Source organism: Phodopus roborovskii, unplaced genomic scaffold, assembly GCF_943737965.1.
Source record: "Phodopus roborovskii unplaced genomic scaffold, PHOROB, whole genome shotgun sequence".
In the NCBI taxonomy this organism is placed as follows: Eukaryota; Metazoa; Chordata; class Mammalia; order Rodentia; family Cricetidae; genus Phodopus; species Phodopus roborovskii.
The window spans coordinates 29,902,035-29,918,584 of NW_026125052.1; the positions used below are offsets into that span (position 1 = coordinate 29,902,035).

The following is a 16,550-nucleotide window of genomic DNA, read 5'->3' on the forward strand; positions in this document are numbered from 1 at the left end:
GACAGATGGGAGCACACGGAGGGAGTCAGGCACATGCCCCTCCCTGACGGCGGCTTCCCTGACCCGGGAACCAGCTCTCAGCAATTCTCAGGCAATAGCACAGGCCTCTGCTCTCTTGGGTGCAGTTAAGACTCCCCACATTGCTTCTGATACACACCCAGGCCTTTGAAATCAGGCCAGTGAACAGAGGGCTGGGGTGTGATTCCCAGCCTGCCTAGGGCAGGAGCAAGGTGTGGGCCCCTGGCCAAGGCCGCCCCAGTCCCTCAGTGCCCGGTGAGTGTGGCCAGCAGGATCCGCGCAGTGGGGGAGATGAGTCACCCCTGCTCTGGCCAGGGCGGCAGCTCATTGTTTGTGTGAAAGCCCTGCTCTTGGGAGGTCTCTGCCACCCCACCCTTCCTCTGTTGTTATCTGTGCCCAGCAGCAGCCCCTGGGTAGCACCAGTGGCCACTCTTAGGGCCCAAACAGGTTCACCAGCCCAGGATGCCAGAGGGGAAAGATTGCCTTTTGCGCCCTCTGGCAACTCTCCTTCCTACTCCGCGGAAAGGCCGAGTGTCAGAGGAGGAAGCCAGGCCGGGAAGGGTCTCGCTCTTTCCCAGGGACCAACAGAGGCCGAGGAAGGTGCTTCTGAGTTTGTGGCTGGTGTTTGTTTTGTGATCTAAGGACTGACAACCTGCCTGTGAGATCCCTAAAATAAAAACCGAGTCACACTTGTCCCTTTCTCTCCTTGACAGCACTCTGCAACCTGGAGGGGGGTGGGAGGGGGGTAACTTGCTGCTAGCCCTCCCAAGAGCACCTGGGAAGGCCCACCCTGCAGCCTGTGGCAGGCGGTGCCCTCATTGGCTCAGGACACCCAAGTCTGAGGTGGGCAGCTCAGGGAGATGCATTGAAAGGAACAAGTGGTAGAGTTTGGGACTAGATCACTTGATTACTCGATTCCCTGAACCACATGTATAAAATAGTGCGGTGGTGTCTCACGCCTTTGATCCCAGCGCTCGGGAGGCAGAGGCGGGCGGATCTCTGAGTTTGAGGCCAGCATGGTTGAAAAATTTTTAAAAAATTTTACATTCATCTTCAAAAGTGTAGTTTTGCCATATGTTCATGTGTTTTATTTTTTTCCTGTTTATGTGTGTGAGCGCTTTTGGGTTTGTTGTTGTTGTTGTTGTTTTTGAGACAGGGTTTCTCTGTATTGCTTTGGAGCCTGTCCTGGAACTAGCTCTGTAGATCAGGCTGTCCTCCAACTCAGAGATCCGCCTGCCTCTGCCTCCCCAGTGCTGGGATTAAAGGCGTGCGCCACCAATGCTTGGCTATGTGAGCATATTTTTTAAATCTGTTTTTGTGTGCCCTGTTGTGTGGAGGTCCGAGGTCAACCTCAGGTCTTTGCCTTCCACCTCAGATTGGTTTCTCCTTGTTTGCCGCTGTGTACGCCAGCTTCTGAGAGTTCTCATGTCTCTGCCTCTGGGATTACAGGCGCCATCTGGTTTGTCATACTGGGGATTTGAACTCAGGTCCTCATGTCTATGTGGCAGGCCCTTTACCCAGATAGGCAGCATCCCCTGGCTCTGTATGTTGTTTTTCGTTTGTATATACATTGTATGTATTTTAATACTTCATTCCTTTGTACTCCAGCATGATCTGAGAATACCCTAGCACATCTCAGACCGTGTCTATTAAGTAATCTGTGACTCAGTCCATGTTTACATTTCGTAACTGCCCAGACATGCCCATCAGAATGGTTTCCTTTTGAACCCACACCATCCGACCTAGTACAGCTTTTCCTTCTCCACACTGACTTTATTTTCCCCAGGATCAGAGTCTTAGATTTGCCCATTCAAGCATGAGAGACAGCACTCAGATAAAAGCTGGGGGTGGTGGCATGACCCTGCAAACCCTGGAAGGTGGGGGAGGCAGGTGGCTGTCCAGTGTAGCCGAGACAGAGGGTTTTAGCTAGGCTCAGTGAAAGACCCTGCCTCAAAACTTGGAAGGCCAGCTAGATGGCTCTGGACAGACGCCTGTTGACTGGAGTTTGACCATGTAAAGGTGAAAAGAGAAAACCCACTCTGTACAGTTGTTCTTTGGTCTCCACGCGTGCCGTGGTATTTGTGTTTAGAGTGAGCTGGCCACGTGTGCTGGCACACACCTTTGATCCTAGCACTTAGGAGGCAGAGGCCCCCTTAGTGAGTTCCAGGCCAGCCAGGGGCTATTCCTTGAGACCCTGTCTCAAAAAAAAAAAAAAAAAAAGTGGTAAGTAGTTCAGAGCAGGTGTTCTTGCGCAGGACCCAGGTTTGATTGCCAGCACTTACATGGTGACTCATGGCCATTCATAACTCCAGTTCTGGGGGTTCAGGTGCCCTCTCCTGACTTGGCCATCAGGCACGCATGCTATACACACACTTGTATGTAAAACATTCATACACACAAAATAAAAATTTAACAAAAGGCACCTGATAATCGGATGCCAACCTCTGGTCTTAGCACAAGTACAGGTATGTGTCAACCCTGCAAACATGCATGCACATGCATCACACACAGGCTCAAGCATGCACACACACACACACACACACACACAGAGGATAAGAGAAAAACATACATTTACAGAACTACATGTCAATGTGGTCAGATCACTAGAGAGGAATTCCCAGCATGACTTCATTTGTTTGTGAGGACTCGAGCAATCCGTGCTTAGACACACAACTTTATCCTCTCCCTGGTGATTTCCTGCTATGAATGTACACATTCAGTTGTCTGCGTGGAGCAAAGAGTCCCTTCCTCATCCGCCAACGGAGGAGAGCGGGAGCCACAAAGATGATAGATTAGACCAGCTGATTGACTCTTTGGGCTTTCTGGCAAAACCCCTCCATCATCGAATCTGGAATCAGATGAGCACTTACTGCTTTTCTTTCTTTGTCTCTTGGAAAAACATGGGCCACGTTTTGAGAAGCAAAACCACAAATTCTGCTATTCCCCAGAGGAAATGTTGTTAAAGATAATCCCCATGGGGACCAACTCCAACACTTGTCCGTCTGAGATGCACACCAGCTTCCCCTCTGGCTCTCCTACAAAATGACTAAGAAGCCCGCGCCCGCTTCCTCCACACTGGCCTATACAGAGCATCTGTTGTCCTGCAGAAGCCCTACTTTCTGGACTGATCTAATTGTTTTTCTTCGTGTGTAGGATTAGTGCTTTAGGACCTCAGGGAGTTGGTTCTCTCCTACCACATGAGTCCTGGAGAAAGGTCACCAGGCTTGGTGACAAGCACCCTTACCAGCTGAACTATAACCTTTATTTATTATTTATTTGTATTTATTTACTTATTTGGTTTTTCAAGACAGGGTTCTCTGTGTAGTCCTGACCTGAAACTCGCTCTGTAGACCAGGCTAGCCTCAAACTCAGATTCTCTTGCCACTGCATCCCTGGAGCTGGGATTAAAGGTGTACACCACAACTGCCCAGCTCTATCCTCATCCCTACATGTGTGTGGTTTACATGTATGTGGGTGCACATGTGTGGAGAGATGGATGCTTCAAGCCATCTGCCATTGTTGTTCCACACTACTCGCCCAGGCAGCGTCTCTCAGTCAAACCCAGGGCTCCCTGGGAGGCTCATCTTGCTAGACAGCAGCTTCTGGGGGGGTCCACCCCTCTCTCCACCTTCTGAGGCTTGAATTATAGGGAGGCCACCCTCACACTGCATGCGTGGAGTCTGGGGATCTTGGTTACATGACGAGACTGTCAAAGTCCAGCATAGTCCTGGAGGGTTGTCAGCACAGCCCATGGTTTGTCTCACTCAGACCGGGGCTCATTAAACATTTGTAAACTAAACAGTGATTAAACTAGTAACTAAAGCTTCATTTCATGGTGTGGGACAGTTATGAGGGATTGAGCCTCTAGACCTTTATGCATTCTAGGCAAGTGTAACATCCTCAGCCATTCACTCATTTATTTATGTGAGGCAGGCTCTCCAAAGTTGCCCAGACTAACCTCAGACAAGCCATGTAGTCCATGCAGGCCTAGGGTTGTATTGCTCCCATGTTAGCCTCCCAAGTAGCTGATTGTAGAACACCAAACCCAATAATTATTTTATTTTTATAAAATTAACATGTAGAGCTGGGCGGTGGTGGCACACGACTTTGATCCCAGCACTCGAGAGGCAGGAGGATCTCTATGAGTTGGAGGCCAGCCTGGTCTACAGAGCGAGTGCTAGGACAGTCAAGCTACACAGAGAGACCCTGCCACAAAAAAACAAAAATGCATGTAGAAGCAGTGAGATGGGTCCCTCAGCAGGGAAAGGCTCCGCCACTCAGGCTCAGCCACCTGAATTTGATCCCAGGAACCCACAGAAAGACAGAAGGGGAGGACTGACTTCACAAAGTTGTCCTCTGGCCTCCACGTATTCATACGTGCTTCATGCCTGAACATGCACGCACGCATGCACACACTAATAAAAGTTTGCTTTTAATTAGCAAGTAGGGGATGAGAGATGGTTCATGGAGTAAAAGCTTCACCATCCTGATGGTTTGAGTTTGATCTCAGAGCACACATAAAGCCATATGCAGTTAGCTGTGTCTATAATACCAGCACTCCTACGGCGAGACTCGGGTAGAGACAACAGAATGGTCCCAATGCTTGGGGACCAGCCAGCCTGCAGTATTCAGCACAGCAACAGAAACAAGAGACTCTGCTTCAACAGAGTGGCAGATGAGAGCCAACTCCTGAAAGCTATCCTTTAGCTTCCATTCATGTACCTGTCCTCACAAATATTTCTTAATTAACATGTGGAGTTCTTATTTCCCAGACTGGCCTGGGTGCCTGCCGGAGTGACTGATGCCCACAGGCACTGAACTGGCCTGGCACATGCACCTGAGTGCTAAAAGCACCTCCTCCTTCCCCAGTGCCCCACACTGAGGAGCAAGCGTCTCCAAGCACCTGGCCAGTGCAGAACGGCTCTCGGGTGGCTGAGCAGGGCTGCCCGCTGGTGACCATGGCTCCTGAACTTGCAGTGAGTGCTTGGAGGTAATACTACACTGGTCGGTTTCTAGATGAGACCTTAGATTTAATCTCCAGTGTGTGTGTGTGTGTGTGTGTGTGTGTGTGTGTGTGTGTGTGTGTGTGTAGGGGGATGAACTCAAAAAGGCTATTTGACAGTCTTCTTAAGATTTCTTTTTATTAGTATGAGTTTTGAGGCAGAGTTTGTTTAGCCTGACTAGTCTGAAACTCAATGAAGACCAGACTGGCTTTGAACTTATAGAGATTCACATGCCTCTGCTTCCTGAGTGCTGAAATTAATTAATTAACTAATTAATTAATTAATGCACCACCACATCTTATATTTGTTTATTTGTGAGGATGCAGTGCATATACACACCAAAGAGTACTTGTAAGAATGAGTTCCACCAGGGATCAGACTCAGGTTTTTAGGTTTGGCAGCAAGCCCCTTGAACCACTAAACCATCTTGTCTACCCACCCACACTTTTATTGAGCTCCTGTTATGTGCCAGGCATCAGGACTAAGGCGGTGGGAAAAGCACCCTTCTCTATAGCCCAGACCTGGGCATTGTCTTCCCTACCTCTCCTGACTTGGGTCACCCCAGGAGGCAGAAAACGTCTGCCCTCAGGGTTCACAGTCCAGTGGGCTGATCATTTCAAATCAGTATAGCAGATGCCATGAAGAAGTCATACCCCAGTGTAGAGGCACATAGTTCAGTGGTAGAGAACATGATTGACATGTATGAAGACCTAGGTTCTACCCCAAACACCATAACAAAGGAAAATAATAAAAAAGGGGATGTGGTGAATGCCTGTAATCCCAGCACTTGCGGAGAAGAGGTAAGAGAATTGCCAAGGTTCAAGACTAGCCTGGGCTACATGGTAAGAAAAGGCCATATTCTTGGACCTGTAAACCAAGAGAGGGTGTGGGGAGTCAAGGAACTCTTAAGATCTTGCAACATTGTTCAGGATCTCTAAAGGATAAATCAGATTGAGTTTCAAGACGGCACGGCCTGGCTCTGACACTTGGGGAGCTTGAAGCCCATGATTTGGAGACTGGACTGATGGGTGTGTCAGGTCCTGCTGGGCATGGCTTAGCAGGTGAGACTAGGGTGGGGGTCTTGCAACACCTCAACAGGCTCCTTATTAAACAGAAGAGAAAGTAAGATTTGTGAATCAGCTTGTCACCGACGTTGTACCAATCCTTGAGCGCTACTCCACGCTAGGTCACGTGGCCTCTAAATGTGGAGAATTGAATATCTGAAGGAATCCAGAGTACTCAGCCCTTGCCTATCAGTTCCGCTATCCACCCTGCCAGGAGCCCAGGAGTGCTAAACGTCCCTATCGGTTTGGGGCACGACCCATCCTCGCTTTGATGCCGAGAGGGTGGTGCAGGACCCAATGGCCATCGAAGCAGTGGGGCCGGCCCAGCTGGGCTCACTGCCCTGAAGCTGTGTATTAAGAAGCTGCCCCGCGAGCCGGAGCGGCCAGGGCACTCGATCCGGGAGCCTGGACGTGTCGGGAGGACGGAACCCCGGGTCTGAGCAGCAGAGAGGGGTGGCTCCTCCTCCAGCCCCCTCGCGGCAGCTCCGGGCTCTCGGCCGGCGCCGCAGGAGCCTCAGCCTTTTCCGGGGGGCGGGCCTGGCGGCTGCGGCGACACCCCAGCTCCTGCCCCGACAGGTGCGCGCAGCGCGCAGGAATGCAGCCCGCCTGACTCACCAGCGCCTCCTTCCTACCTGCACCGCCCGTCCATAAAGCGCTGCTGGCTCCCGCCCGCCGCCGCCCGTCCTGCTGCCCCTCCGGGCTCGCCCGCGCGCTCAGCTCGACCCAGCGCAGCCCAGGCCTCCACTAAGGTAGGTGCAGCTCCCACCGGGAGCAGCGTCCAAGGGCACGCCGCCTGCCCCCGTGCCCCGGGACGCCAGGACTGGCAACGAAAGGGAGTCCCCACTCCCGTCCCGGGCCGAGCAGAGAAATTGCCTGGCTTTTGTTTCCCCTTTCCCTCCCTGAAGATTGGCCGGCCCTGGCTCCCTCTGCCCACGCTGCCAGGACAGGTGCCAGGCTTGCCAGGGTGTGAGCAGGGTGGCTGGGAAATGGGGGGAAGGATATGGGCCACCATGCCCCTGCTAAAGGACACTGGGTAGGTGTGCAGCAGGAATGGGGAGGCTGGGGGCTCACCTCTTCCCTGGGGGTCTGCCTCCCGTCGGCAATCTGCTGGGTGGTAACCCAGTGCATGCGGAGGATGTGGGGAGTCCCTGATTTTCCTCTTGGCAGGCCACCAGCCAGATCCCTTCCCAAACACCCTCCAGGCGCCCTTTCTCAGAGCGGTTTCCGAATCTCACCCAGCGGCTCTGCAAGCACTGCCCTCCTCCCGACAGTCTCTGGGGTAGCCTTCGGGCTGGCTGTCACCGTGGCCTGGGACTCCAGGTGGTTCCCAAGGGCAGGGGCAGACCTCCTCCTTCTCCCCCTCAGACTTGCCACACCCTGAGCACAGGTTTCCACTGGGTGGCCCGTTTGTTTCTGAAGTGAAAACTGAGTCTTCTAGGGGCTGCGGAGGGAGAAAGGATGACATAGTGTGTCTGATTCCTTAACCCTAACTTCCAGTGGGCCGCAAGGCAGGTTCAGTAACTGTCGTCCTGTCTGCTCCACTCAGCCTGCCAAGGACACATGCTCCGATGGCATCCACAGTCCTAACTTTTATGTGAAATCTCATTGTTTTTTAATAGGTCACTATTTCTAGAACTTTTAAAAATACAAGTTGAGTGGAAGAAAACAGTGTCTGCCTAGACCCCTAATTGCCATTTTATAATTTTATTGTGTGTGTGTGTGTGTGTGTGTGTGTAGCTTAGCTTAGTGCACAATCTATGCTGTCCCCAAATCCCCACCAGACCCTCCCAGTGCTGACTGGTGGATGGGAAGCTCCACAGTCTCCCTTCCTAAAGCATACACAGGCAAGCCTCTCCCGCTGGGGTCCTGTGCAGAGCCTGTGGTGATCCTATGCTGAAGTGTTGTGGATGTCAGTTGCTGTCTTGGCTGTTGGTGACAGTTCTATTGCTGGGCCTCTGAAAAGGACTGGATTTTTCCCTCCAGTGCCCACACCTGCCTAGGTAATGGTGCCTCCAGGGAAGCCAAATCTGCAACTTGTATAGTGTAGCATGTGGGCGTGGTGCCTACGCCCAAGGCTGCAAGAAACACATTTCTCCCAGGAGCCACCCCTCTGCTGATTCAGGGCTCCCTTCTAGCCTCTGTCCTGCTAGGGTGGCTTCTCTATGCTGGCTCTGCCTGTGGATATGTTGGGGCTGCTGTCTGCCACTCCAGAGATGATGGCTTGGATTCAGGGGACAATGAAGGTCTCAGCCTCCCAGACACTGGGGCTCTCCCTGCTTTACAAACTGGAGTTGCTAAGAAATGATCTGAGGAGGATCAGTGGATGTGTCCTTGTCTGAGTCCCTAGAAGTTCTGGCCCTAGAAAAAGATGTGTGACCCTGGCCTTTGCCACCCTCTATACAGCCCCGGTAAATTTGGGGCCAGTTACGTTTCTTTTAAGACTTCAGGCTGCCCATCTTCTCAAAGACCTGGAAGTTCACTGGGGTATGGAGATGGTTTAATGGTGACTCACAGGACACCGTGTGTGAGACTAGGCGGCAGGAGCTTCCAAATTTGCCCTGGGCCCTGCTCAGGGGCCCTGAAAACCCAACTCTGGGCTAGGCACAAGTTGGGAGGCAAGCAGGGCATTTAGATGGCGCACATAGCTGTGCAGAGCGGGGCGGGCACAGACAGAGCCGCTGAGAAGGAAGCCTACTTCCTGAGAGACCATATCTCTGCTCTGGGAGCCCACAGACAAGGACAGAATAAAAGCCCGCCCTACCCTCACCCGGACCAGCTCCAGGACATCTAGTACTGGATCAGTCTCAAAACCCAGAGTTCACACAGGCCAGAGAGGTCTTCCTCAGGCGGGACAGTGGTACCAGGGATGGCAAGAAAGGGTGGTGAAGACAGGTATAAAACTTCTTGTATCCCTCGTTCACAGGCAAAGTACCCCCGGTGGCCGCCTAACCCACGGCAGCCTCCATCTCTATCACTGCAGTCTCCCATGTGCTGGGATTATAGGCATGATCCCCCATGCCTGGGTTGAGCCTCGATCTCCACACTTACACAAGATTGCCTGACCTGCAGAGCCAATGCCGCAGACCAGGACCACAGAGGCATCATGTGTCCATTGTTGTGGTTTTGCAGGAATAGGAGGATGCCGGGGCTGTGGGTGAAGCTGCTGCTGGCAGTGTTGAGTGTCAGTCTTCCTGGAAACATGGGTGAGTTTGAACATTCCCCATAGGCCCCTCTGGGCAGCTCTTAAGACCCTGCATCCGTCAGTCACCCACCACCGACGGCTGTACATCACTCAGGCTGGAGAACCTGAGGGTCCATGCCCTTCACCTCTGATAATCGCAGGCCCTGCTTGGTGACTGGGAATAGAAAGGGAGAAAGCTGTCCACTGAGTCAGAGCTGAGGCCTCAGTGGCGGAGCTGTGAGTGTTGGGGAAACCTGGAAGGAGATTGCTGACATGCCAACTACTCTCTTGAGTGTCCCCAGTTGGAAAATGGCTCCTACCAACTAAGTTTTCCCTGCCAGTCCAGGTCACGTTCATCTCTTAGAGAGGACTATGGTGGGAATGTTTACACCACAGACACAAATGCAGAGTCAGGCTTCCCTTCCCTCATCAGAACCATTGCTGAGCACTGACCGGGGAGCCATGGCCATGGGTCCAAGAGAGCCCTACTGTGTCTGTCCTGGTGCAGGTAGCTGAGCCTTATTGTGATTCGAACTAAGTAGAACTGACATCCCACTATCATCTGTGTAAACTGAGGGCTTTCATTCACTTACTGAGAACCTACTGTGTGCCCAGCTTTGTGCTAGGCACAAGGGTCCTGTGAAAAAAAACAGACAGTCCCCTCCCTAGAGGAGGTTCAGGGGACAGACCAGGCCCCTGGCAGCAATCTAGGAAGCACAAGCCATGAGGAGGAAGGCTAGCAAAGGGCAGGGAATGGTGGATATGGCTTGACACAGGAGTCTGGACAATTAGAGCCGACCTTTTGACACTGAGACATGATGTCATCTACAAAGTTTATGCTTGAGAACTGTGCAATCAGGTTACCAAAACAGGAAAAAATAAATAAATTTCATGATGTTTCAAGTAAATCTACTATCGTGTATTAATAGTTCTCTCTAGTCACACAAGCCCACGGGCTACAGGCTAGCCATGCCTGGACAGGGTTAAATGGCAAGGGTGGTCCATCCAGCACAGCCTCCACTTCCGCTTGTCTCTGCATCCTCCCGACTTAAGAAGGACGTTCCAGGTTTGAGGCCTGCTCTGCTCATTGCTAGCTCTGCTGTATGGAAGAGACCATTCTCTCCTTTATAAGTTTGGGAGAAGACTCCACGCTTCTCCAGGGTGAAGGTGCAGGGTGCAGCAGCTGGGGTAGGGTGGTCACTGGTGAGACGCCCCCATCCCCAGCTTCATGTGCCCTCTGCTCACCAGCCAATCGCTGCAAGAAGGCTCAGGTGAAGAGCTGTACGGAGTGCATCCGTGTGGACAAAAGCTGTGCCTACTGCACAGACGAGGTGAGTCCCTACCGCTAGGCTTTCTGGGCCAGCCTGAGCCACCATCTACCACCCCACAGCCCACCACTGGCTCTGGCCAACTTCACCCCTTACACCCGCTCAGCCTAGCCCCAGGCCAGATGTGTGTGCAAAAAAGAGGTGAGGGTGACAAGTTTCAGGGCGGAAATCAACCGGGATTGGGTCAGCCGGGGGTTGGCCATCACCTGCACTGAGACCATCTGCTTCTGGCCAGCTGTTCAAGGAGCGGCGCTGCAATACCCAGGAGGAGCTTCTGGCTGCAGGCTGCAGGGCAGAGAGTGTGCTGGTCATGGAGAGCAGCCTCGACATCACAGAGGTGCCTGGAGCGGGGTGGAAGGCTGGGCTCTCCACGCATAAGACTGGCTGTTTCTGAGGACCATGGTGCCCGTGGCCGGCCTGAGATGCCCCTCTCAGGTCTCCAGAGAGACCTTCTAATAAAGTGCCCCACTCCTTTGGATGCAGAACACCCAGATTGACACCACCCTGCACCGCAGCCAGGTGTCTCCCCAAGGCCTGCAGGTCCGGCTGCGACCCGGTGAGGAGCGTAACTTTGTGTTCAAGGTGTTTGAGCCCCTGGAGAGCCCCATGGATCTGTATATCCTCATGGACTTCTCCAACTCCATGTCTGACGATCTGGACAACCTCAAGCAGATGGGACAGAACCTGGGTACAGCTGCAGTGTGGAGAGGAGGGCGGTGGATGTGGGGCTCGCCCAGCTAGCTCAGGAGGTGCAGGACAGCTGCACCGATCCCCGGGGAAAGCCCCCACCTGCCCACCCTCCCGCTCACCTCAGAGACCCCCGCCCACAGAGGGAGATGCTGGCCAGACCCTGCTCCCGATGTGAGATTTCACAGGAAGCCCACGAATGGCAAGGAACGGAGCCATCTGGCCCTGACAGAGGGAACCCAGGCCACCAGGACATGGCTACGCCAGTTCTGCAGAAAAAACCGAGTTCAGTGACCTGCTGCCCCACTATCTCTTTGTTTATTGTTATTATTATTATTATTATTATTATTATTATTATTATTATTATTTTCAAGACAGCATGTCTGTATAGCCCCTGTCCAGGAACTCACTCTGTAGACCAGACGACATTCAAATGAGAGATTTGCTGCCTCTGCCTCAAGAGTGCTGGGATTAAAGGCGTGTGCCACCAACCACTGCCTGGCTGCCCCACTATTTCTAAATGCCCAATTCTAAGTCATCTCCAGTCTCATTTCCCTCCAAATATAAATCTGATGAACAAAGGGGCTGGAGAAATGATTCTACAGTTAAGAGCACTGGCTGCTCTTCCAGGAGACCTGGGTTCTATTCCCAGCACCCTCAAGGTAGCCCACAACCATCTGTGACTCCAATTCCAGGGGATCTGATCCCTCTTCTGGCCTTCATGGACAGCAGGCATGAAGTGGTACACAGACATATATATATATATATATATATATATATATATATATGTATGTATGCACATATATATATGTATGCACATATATATGCAAAACGCCATGCATACGAAATAATTAAAGAAAATAGAACAAAAGCTATGAGTCCATGAGCTGATGCTCAACACGCAGTGTTTGGTTTACAAGCGGTCACATTTGCTGGCTTCCTGCTTCCTGAGCTAGCACGGGGTCCCCTGTGGGGTTGCTGGGACTCAGCTGTCTTTCTTTTTTCCTGATGTCCAGCCAGGATATTGCGCCAGCTCACCAGTGACTACACTATCGGATTTGGAAAGTTTGTGGACAAAGTCAGCGTCCCTCAGACAGACATGAGGCCTGAGAAGTGAGCGGCTAAGTGGGTCTGGGTGGGCAGGGGCTCCTGGCCATGTGCCCTATCTCCTCTCATGCTGGCACTTAAAATTCTCCTGACCAGAATGAGTCACGGGCACTGGAGCATGTGGGACCCAGTTCTTCCCTGACGCTGGCTGTTTCCTCCTCTGTCCAGGCTGAAGGAGCCCTGGCCCAACAGTGACCCCCCGTTCTCCTTCAAGAATGTCATCAGCTTGACAGAGAGCGTGGAAGAATTCCTAGACAAACTTCAAGGAGAGCGGATCTCAGGCAACCTGGACGCTCCTGAAGGCGGCTTCGACGCCATCCTGCAGACAGCCGTGTGCACAGTGAGTGTCGGGAGGGGCCTTGCCAGCCGAGGCCAGGGCTGCAGCTTTCTGGGAATGATGTAAATCGCTGCTGGCCTGTCCGCCACTGTTAGGCTCAGAACTCCTTACAGGACCCCAGAGCCTGGACCCCATTCCTTAAGAGCATCAGACATTCCAGCAGCCTTAATTCTGATCCCAGCTTTGATATGCTGGAGGTCAAGGTCCAAACCTGAGCAAATAGTCACAACCTGTTTTTGTATTGGCAGACATGGGTCTAGTAGTTCTGGAATATTCCAGGCCCTGACACTAGCCTACCAGACCAACTGCCCATCCCGAGCTGTGCTGGCAGTTGTGTGTGTGTGTGTGTGTGTGTGTGTGCGCACTCCACAGTGTGGAAATGTGCATGCAGAGGTCAGAGGACAATTTTGGGAGTGAGCTCTCTACCTTCCCCATGCTTGAGGGATATAACTCGGCTTGAAGACAAGCACTGTTACACCATTACCTGATGAGCCATCTCTCTGGCCCAGTGCTAGCAGACAAAACGGCCACTTCTTTCTATTCTTACATTACTTTGTTTTTTTTGTTTTTTTTTTTTTTTTCACTTTGAAACTAACCAATCTATACTGCAGATAAATTAGGAAAAAGAACTCTCCTGTAAAACCACCACCAATAGCCATCCCCTTGCTGGCCTGTCCTACATTTTGTTCCTTTTTCCACATTCTGAAACTTGGCCTTCTGTCTTTTTTTCACTTACTGCTATCATGGGTACTTTCTCATGTGATGCAGTTTTTAAACCCGTGCTATGTAAAGCCAGCCAGGGGGATACATATCCACAATCCCAGCATTTGGGAAGCTGAGGCAGGAGATCATCGGGAGTCCAGGGCCACCCTCAGAAAGCCAGCATGGGCTACATGAAACCTAAAAACAAAACAGGCAGGCATTGTGACGCACAGCACCCTGGAGGCAGAGGCAGGCGGATCGCTGTAAGTTCGAGGCCAGCCTGGTCTACAGAGGAGTTCCAGGACAGCCAGGGCTGTTACATAGAGAAACCCTGTCTCAAAATAAATAATTAAAACAAACATACCCCCCCCCAAATAGTGGTGGTCTATGCCTATAATCCCAGCATTCAGGAGGCTAAGGAGGGAAGATTATAAGTTCGAGGTCAGCTTTGGCTATAGGGCAAAGCCTTGTCCTAAAAACAAAGTCACCCTATGAACTTTTCAAATTATTGGCAGCACGCTGCTGTCTTAGTCAGTGTTCCGTAGCTGTGAAGAGAGACCATGATCACAGCAACTCTTAGAAAAGAAAGCATTTTGTTGGGGTTGGGGCTGGCGTACAGTCTCAGAGCTTTAGTCCGTTGTCATCATGGCGGGAAGTGTGGTGGCTCACAGGCAGACATGGTGCCGGTTCTACACAGCAGTGGCGAAGGGACTGAGAGCTCTACATCTACACCCACGGGCAACAGGAAGAGAGAGACCCTGGCCCTGGCCAACAAGGCCACACCTCTTAATCCATCCCAAGTAGCGCCACTCCCTGATGAGCAAGCCTTCAAAGCACGAGGCTCTCTTGAGGCCATTTCTGTTCACACCACTACAGCTGCTCTGTGCCTTTCAGCCTGCCCACTTCATCTAGCATGGGGCTGTGAACATTTTCCTGTGCATCTAAAACTATTCTTGCAGTGTGGCTGAGGGCCTGGGGCAGGAGGTTTGACTCTTTTCCTGGTGCCCGTGGCGGCACACACTCCTCCTCATCCCTCGTCATCGCTTTACTCACATGCTGTTAGCCCTGTGGCTTCAGCTCAGCCCGCCCCCTGTGGGGAAGTGCTCTTCTTTTCCTGTAAGAGGGGATGTAAGTCCTCAGCTGACTTAGCGAGCATGGCCCTCCTTGCCTTCCAGAGAGACATCGGCTGGCGGGCTGACAGCACGCATCTACTGGTGTTCTCCACTGAGTCTGCCTTCCACTATGAGGCTGACGGTGCCAACGTGCTGGCTGGCATCATGACCCGCAATGATGAGAAGTGCCACCTGGATGCCACAGGCACCTACACCCAGTACAAGACACAGGACTACCCGTCTGTGCCCACGCTGGTGCGCCTGCTCGCCAAACACAACATTATACCCATCTTCGCCGTCACCAACTACTCTTACAGCTACTATGAGGTGTGAGCCCTGGGGCCCTGGGCAGGCGGGGACAGGGCAGTGGGTGGATGGGACTTCTCAGACCTCCCTTCCTTCCCAAAGCTTCTGGGTTCCTAGGAGTGGGCTCTGGTGGGGAGGTCTCTCGCCCATCCCCTAACTTATCTCCTAAGCAGCTGTACTGGAACACAGTAGCAGGCTCGGTGCCTAGTTTTACTGTGGACATAGTAGGACTAACAAAGATACAAAGTAAATGAGCTTAACCCGAGGCCTGTGTCGTCTCCTGCAGAAACTTCATAAGTATTTCCCTGTCTCCTCATTGGGAGTACTGCAGGAGGACTCGTCCAACATCGTGGAGCTGCTGGAGGAGGCCTTCTATGTGAGAAGCCCATGGGCTGCAGAGGTTGAGCCCTTCTGGGACGGGGGGCGGGGGGGGGGAGGAGAGTGGGTGAGAAGGTGAGGCAGGGTCTCTGGCCATCCTTAGGGACCTGAGGAGTCCACTTGGCCCTAGGCTCGCAGGGTCTGCCATTGTGATCACATGTACTCACACCTGTCTTCCGTGTGAGATGGAGCGAAGAACAGTCAGGCCCAGCCAAGGTGGGTGAGCCCGGGCTCCACACAGACCATCGATCATTTCTTCTCCTCCAGCGAATTCGCTCCAACCTGGACATCCGGGCTCTGGACAGCCCACGAGGCCTGAGGACAGAGGTCACCTCTGATACACTCCAGAAGACAGAGACTGGGTCCTTTCACATCAAGCGGGGGGAAGTGGTATGCTCCTGTGGGCGCAGTGGAATGGGTGGTTAGGCATAGCATCCAGAAGTGGCATCGTCTAACAAGGGACACACATGGTCCCTGGGGTTCAAATCATCTGGCATCGACCTCTTGGATGAGCTTGGCACATTTCTCTGCTTTGCCCATTTCCCTGTCCATGTGGTGGGTGAATGTACAGGTTGCTAAGATGAGCAAGTGGCCTAATGCCCCAGAGCCAGAGAAGCTCTTGTCCTGACACTAATAACTATTGCAAAGAGGGATTCCACAGCCCGAGCATGGGCAATTGGGGACCTAGGGATCAGAACACAGATCCATCCCAGAAGCCCAAGGGCCAAGGCCTGCAGGCAAGGTCTTCCTTGGCTGACAGCAGGGTCCCTACAGGGCACATACAATGTACAGCTTCGGGCAGTGGAAGACATAGATGGGATACATGTGTGCCAGCTAGCAGAAGAAGACCAAAGAGGCCACATCCACCTGAAACCTTCCTTCTCCGATGGTCTCCGGATGGACGCGAGCATCATCTGTGATGTGTGCGCCTGTGAGTTGGTAAGATTTAGTCCTGCTGTGAGGGAGGAGCTGAGCCAAGCACTAAGGCCCTGAGTATATGATATGAAACCTTCTTCGGGCACACATCCTAGAGAGCTGTCCCAAGTCACAGAAAATAGCAGACAGTAGCAAAGCCAGGCATAACAGAAACGCCTGTAACCCAAGAATTCAGGAAGCTGGAAAAGAAAACCACAAGTCTGAGGCCAGTTTGAGCTATATAGAAAGTTCTAGCCAGGTGCTGGTGGCACACACCTTTAATCCCAGCACTCAGGAGGCAGAGGCAGGTGGATCTCTGAGTTGCCAGCCTGGTCTACAGAGCAAGTTCCAACAAAGCCATGGCTACACAAACAAAATCCTGTCTCAAAAAGAAACAGAGGGGGGGAGAGAG

At 52.4% G+C, this 16,550-nt stretch overlaps 1 protein-coding gene across 4 annotated transcripts in view; it reads left to right on the forward strand.

Annotated features, from left to right (window-relative positions):
- Window positions 1–9,218: 9,218 nt before the first annotated feature.
- Itgb4 (integrin subunit beta 4) overlaps window positions 9,219–16,550 on the forward strand; it is a 28,176-nt gene continuing 20,844 nt past the window's right edge. For all 4 annotated transcript variants that reach the window (XM_051180692.1, XM_051180699.1, XM_051180708.1 and 1 more), the window contains exons 1-10: window positions 9,219–9,288; window positions 10,515–10,597; window positions 10,830–10,931; window positions 11,078–11,282; window positions 12,298–12,394; window positions 12,557–12,728; window positions 14,603–14,866; window positions 15,132–15,221; window positions 15,491–15,613; window positions 15,998–16,162. In XM_051180692.1, the coding sequence (XP_051036649.1) occupies window positions 9,225–9,288; window positions 10,515–10,597; window positions 10,830–10,931; window positions 11,078–11,282; window positions 12,298–12,394; window positions 12,557–12,728; window positions 14,603–14,866; window positions 15,132–15,221; window positions 15,491–15,613; window positions 15,998–16,162 (1,365 nt within the window). In that variant the 5' untranslated portion in view covers window positions 9,219–9,224. The remainder of the gene's footprint in view (window positions 9,289–10,514; window positions 10,598–10,829; window positions 10,932–11,077; window positions 11,283–12,297; window positions 12,395–12,556; window positions 12,729–14,602; window positions 14,867–15,131; window positions 15,222–15,490; window positions 15,614–15,997; window positions 16,163–16,550) is intronic.